Here is a 5,484-nt window from a genome sequence, read left to right as displayed (position 1 = left end):
CCATTCTTTACCTCCTCTTTTTTTCTGTAATCCTTTTGTGAAGATACCCCACTGGGTGGAAGTGTGGAGCTAGTTTTACCAGAAAAGAGTACAGAAACCAACACTTAAAAATAATGTTGCTGTTTCAAGATATTAATGCCACTATTCTTAGAAAATTAAAAAATATATTTTTAGAGCTTCTACAAATTGAGAGGAGAAATGACAAATGGCATCAGGGGATGCAGATATGTGACAGACTGGCAAGACTTGTCCAGACAGGACAGTTGGTACTTTAGTTTAATTTAAATGTGTTCAACTTATACAAGGGGACCAGGGAAAAAAGAACTTTAGAATTAACTGTGTTTTGATGACATATTTTCTTAGCTTTATTTATTAATTTCCTAGTCACACAAATTATACAATTTTTTTCCATTATCAAGATTTGTGAAAAAGTGATAATTAATTAATGAAATAAGATAGCTCAGAGGAGTTAGAAACTAAATAAAGCTCATATTAAAAGTATGATATATGGCTTTACATTGGTGTTTTTAGCAGACGACCACATTTTACTCAGAAAAAAATTTTGAATTACTGAGCATAGGATAATATTTACTTATTTTCCTATTTCCATGTATTAAGGCACATTTCAAAAAACAGTGCACTAGTCATAGCAATAATCTTTAAAATTATTATATTTTATATACATTTTTGTATATTGACTGGCATTCTTGCTTTTTTTTTTTTTTACCACCAGCATCCCCTTTAGTAAAACATGAAATGCTGTATGACAGAAAAAGAGAGGGAGCTAGTGAAATATGACCATTTACAACCACAAAAACCCTCCATACATGTCTAGCTCCTGGCAGAGGGGAGGGCAGGCAGGGTCATTACAGGTCAAGGTTAACTCTATTACTGTAGTTAACACAGTAGGATACTGTAGTGTCCAGGCCAGCTGAGAAGGTAGAACTTTGGCTCAGAGCCCTCAGAGGAAATGTGCAGACTGGTGGTGTTGTCTTCACCATGGTCTATGTCCTCCATCTGGATGGAGACGCTGAAGGCCTGGGCCAGCGTGATAATGTAGATGTGATCAGTCTTGTTGCACATGGGCTCCACCTCCTGATGGCAGAACTCCTTCACAGTTCACACACCCTTGATGTAGTACTCAGAAAACTTGCTGTTATGCTGCAGGTGGCCTGAAGTGAGCAGCTGCTGGTAAACTACCAGGTAGTTGCAGGTGCTCTGGTCATTGAAGGAGGCCAGCAGATAGGCTACTGAGGTCTGCTTCTTTACCTGCTCAATCAAGTCTGTGAATATGTTGTGGAAATCTTTAATTGTGAACTTGGTGAAGCGTTGGAACACCAGGTCCTCTTTAATCTTGGCAGACAGCTTTGAACTACTGCAATTATGGCATAATCAAGCAGGTATGTCAGAATAAACACATAGGTTATCTAATTTGTTGGTGTACAATTGTTCATGGCAGTCTCTTATGATTCTTTGTGTTTTTGTGTATTCAGTTGTAACATATTTCTCAGTTCTGATTTTATTTGAGTCTTCTCCTTTTTTCTTGGTGAGTCTACCTAAAAGTCTTGTCAGATTTGTTTATCTTTTCAAAAACCAGATATTGGTTTTATTGATATTTTCTATTGCCTTTTTAGCCTCTATTTTATTTAATTCTGCTCTAACCTTTGTTATTTCCTTCCCTCTACTAACTTTGGGCTTTGTCTTTTTTTATAGTTCCTTGAGGTATAAAGTTAGGTTGTTTATTTGAGACTTTTCTAGTTCTTCAAGGTACTCATTTATCACTATGAACTTTCCTCTTGAACTGCTGTTGCTGCATCCTATCAATTTTTGTATGATACATTTTCATCTTTGTCTCAAGATGCTTTTTTATTTCTTTTTAAATTTCTTCTTTGATTAGTTGGTTGTTGAGTAACATGTTGTTTAATCTCCACATATTCGTGAATTTTCCAGTTTTCTTCGTGGTATCAATTTATAGTTTCAAATCATTGTGATTGGAAAAGATCTTTAACATGATTTCAGTCCTTTTAAATGTATTGACTTGTTTTATGGCCTCACATATACTCTACCTTGGAAAATGTTCCATGTCCACTTGAGAGAAATGTATATTCTGTTGCTTTTGATTGAAATGTCTTATATATATAAAATATTAGCTTCACCTGGTCTAACAGTTGTGGAAATCTTTAATTGTGAACTTGGTGAAGCGCTGGAACACCAGGTCCTCTTTAATATTAGCTTCACGCGGTCTAACGTGTCATTTAAGGTCAATGTTTTTTTACTGATTTTCTGTCTAGATGATTTATCTACTGATATAAGCAGGGTATTAAAAGCTCCTGTTACTATTTTATCGGTTTCTATTTTTTCCCTTTATGTCTGTTATATTTGATTAATATATAGAGGTGCTCCTATGTTGGGTGCATAAATATTTACAAATGTTATATCTTCTTGTTAGATTGACCCCTTTATCATTATGTAACACCCTCCTTTGTCTCTTATTACAGTCTTTGTTTTAAAGTCTATTTCATCTAATATATGTATAGTTACTCTTGTTTTTTGTTTTGTTTTGTTTCCATTTGCATGAAATATTTTTTCCATTCCTTCACATTCAGTCTTGGTGTGTCCTTACATCTAAAGAGAGTCTCTTATTGGCATCTTCTAGATGGGTCTTGTTTTAATTTTTATTCGTTCACCCATTCTATGTCTTTCGATTGGAGATATGTCCCATTTACATTTAAAGTAATTATCAATAGGTATGTGCTTACTGCCATTTTACTAACTGTTTTCTGGCTGTTTTCATAGTTCCTCTCTGTTCCTTTATTCTTTTGCTCTCTTTTATGGCTTGATAACTTTCTCTAATGGTATGCTGATATCCTTTTTTCTATATTTTTGTGTATTTAATATAGGATTTTTCTTTGTGGTTACCATGAGGTTTAGATATAACAGCATGTCTATAACAGTCTATTTTAAGTTGATAACAACTTAATTTTTATTCCCTTGTAAAGCTCAACATTATTACTCTCTCCTTCCACATTTTATGTTTTTAATATCACATATTTCATCTTTTTGTCTTGTGTATTCCTTAACTAATTGTTGTAATCATAGTTACTTTTACATTTTTTCTTTAACTTCACACTAGCTTTAGAAGTAATTAATTCACTACTTTTCTATATATTTACCTTTCCAGTTAGATTTTTTTTAATATGTATTTTTATTACTAATTAGCACCCTTTCTTTTCAGCTTAAAGAAGTCCCTTTAACATTTCTTATAAAGCCAATTTAGTGAAAATAAATTCTTTTAGCTTTACTTGTCTGGAACTCTTTATCTGCCCTTCCCTTCTTAATGATAACTTTGCCAGGTAGAATATTCTTGGCTGAAAGGTTTTTCTTTCAGCATTTTGAATATATCATTTCACTCCCTCCGGCCTACAAATTTTCCGCTGAAAAATATGCTCACAGTCTTATGAGGGCTCCCTTGTTGTTTCCTAAAACAAGTTGTTTTTCTCTTGTTGCTTTTAACATTCTCTCCTTGTCTTTAACTTTTGAGACTTTAATTGTATTATGTCTTGGTGTGGTTCTCTTTGGGATTATCTTATTTGGAACTGTCTGTGTATCCTGAATCTGGTCAGAAACTTGCAGAAGATAAAAACAAAGGTTAAAATTGCATTAGAAAAACACCAGGATTCTCCCATGTGGAAATTTCAAGAACAGAATGAGATATTCCAAGACAACAGAGCTAAAATGGCAGGAGGACTGGCTTTGGCATTAACCAGAAATGACTAGGAATAGTCAGAAAAAAAGTGGATTAGCTCAAAAAGTAGAGAAGTCTTTTGACATCTCAAGGGGTTTCGGTTCAAGATGGCAATGCAGAAAGATCCTGAACTCACCTCCCTCCACAAACATAATTAGTCCACAGCTACTTATGGAACAATTTCCTCTTAAAAAAAATTGAATGCTGGCTGAGAGATGTCTACACATCAGGAAAATGAGAAGAAAATCACATATAAGTGGGTAGGAGATACTTAGAAACAATCTTGTCATAAATCTTACTCTCACCCTCTTTGCTGCTATCCACAGCCAGTAGGGAATTCAAAACCTGGAGCTTCTCTCTGAAGAGAAAATGATTCGGATGCCATGTTAAGCACCCAAATTTTAAGGTAGGAGTTTGCATTATTTTTTTGTAGAAGGAAAACATAGATTTAATTTAATAAATTCCAGAGGCAGGTAACACCAAAAGAAGCTTGCCAGTTGAGATTAGTTACTGTGATGGAATAACTGTAGACAACTCATCTCCATGGTAATCTAAACAGCTTTGGGCATGAGAGGTGGGAATAAATAACTTAAATTTGAAATACACGTGAAAATAAGTCACCATGCACTCTGATGTATTCAGTGTGATGGAAGAGTAATTTGCTTTTATACTTTGTAACAACTCTGGGCTCCAAAATGGGCATATCGATAAAAAGTAAGCAAAATAGAGCTCCAAACTGCAGCCAGAATGATCTTTGAAAGTATAAATTTGTTAATGTCATCACTTTGAATAAAACTCTTTATTTCTTCATGTCGATTTCAGATTCAGGACCAAAATCTTTATCCTGTTCTATAAGCCAGACTGTGGTTTAACCTCACCTTCTTTTCCAGGGTTTTTCTCAATTGCTCTCTCTTTCTCCTCTGTTCCAATAACACTGGACTTCTTTTATTTGTTCAAATGAGATGTTCTCCTCAGCTACAAGCACGTCCTACTGCTTGGAAATAGGAAGAACCTGGCTCCCTTGCCCACTTAATTCCCACTCACCCAACAGATTTCAAGTATTACTTCTTCAGGGAAGCCTTCTCTGGCTTCTCAGGCCAGTTCAGCTCTCCAATTACAAATTCTCTAGGCATCATGTACATTTTCTTTGTTGTATGATTATTTAATTAATTTGTTTACCCATCTTGATTATAAACTCCACGGGGGCAAGGATTGGCTTGGATTTTGGTTAACATTGTACTCAAAGCTCTAGTAGTTTCCCTTTCTTACTCCTTCACTACATCCTGCTCATTTTTGAATACTGACTTTTGAGATTCCCATAATACTGTCAAACTATAGCCCCATCAGATCCTTCCCTTCTATATATAGCCAGAGATTGGAGATATGCATCAAACCCTGAGAGATATGCCATAACCAAGAAAAGTGAGGTGGCATTTGAAAGGAATTAGTAATGCATGCAAAAGGCTGCAGGTTTTCATGAACTTAGTTCATCTCATCAGAAGACAAGAACATGAAAATAGGTGAAGATTCCACTCCAAACCAAGAAAACCAGAGCAGTTGAAAGCTTATGAACCACATTTTGGACTGTGCATGTGACATTAACTTCCATGCTGAACTTATTATATTTGTCTATTTTAAAATAAATGCAAATAAAATAAATGTTAAGTTTGGTACATGAAAAAGAAAAATCTTGTCTATGTAATTAATATTCATTACTTTTTTCTTGGTTAATAATAAGG

The 5,484-nt window shown here is 34.7% G+C and overlaps 1 protein-coding gene across 1 annotated transcript; it reads right to left on the bottom strand.

Moving 5' to 3' along the window:
- Nucleotides 1-897: 897 nt before the first annotated feature.
- Nucleotides 898-4,878, bottom strand: LOC102878274 (ubiquitin thioesterase OTUB1-like). The gene is given in 2 exon segments (XM_015598417.1): nt 898-1,375; nt 4,811-4,878. Coding segments are annotated over 2 exon segments (546 nt in total).
- Nucleotides 4,879-5,484: the final 606 nt, after the last annotated feature.

Source organism: Pteropus alecto, unplaced genomic scaffold (genome assembly GCF_000325575.1).
Source record: "Pteropus alecto unplaced genomic scaffold, ASM32557v1 scaffold76, whole genome shotgun sequence".
Lineage (NCBI taxonomy): Eukaryota > Metazoa > Chordata > Mammalia > Chiroptera > Pteropodidae > Pteropus > Pteropus alecto.
Note: the sequence above shows the minus strand (reverse complement) of the source record. Positions and strands in the feature narration are given on the sequence as shown.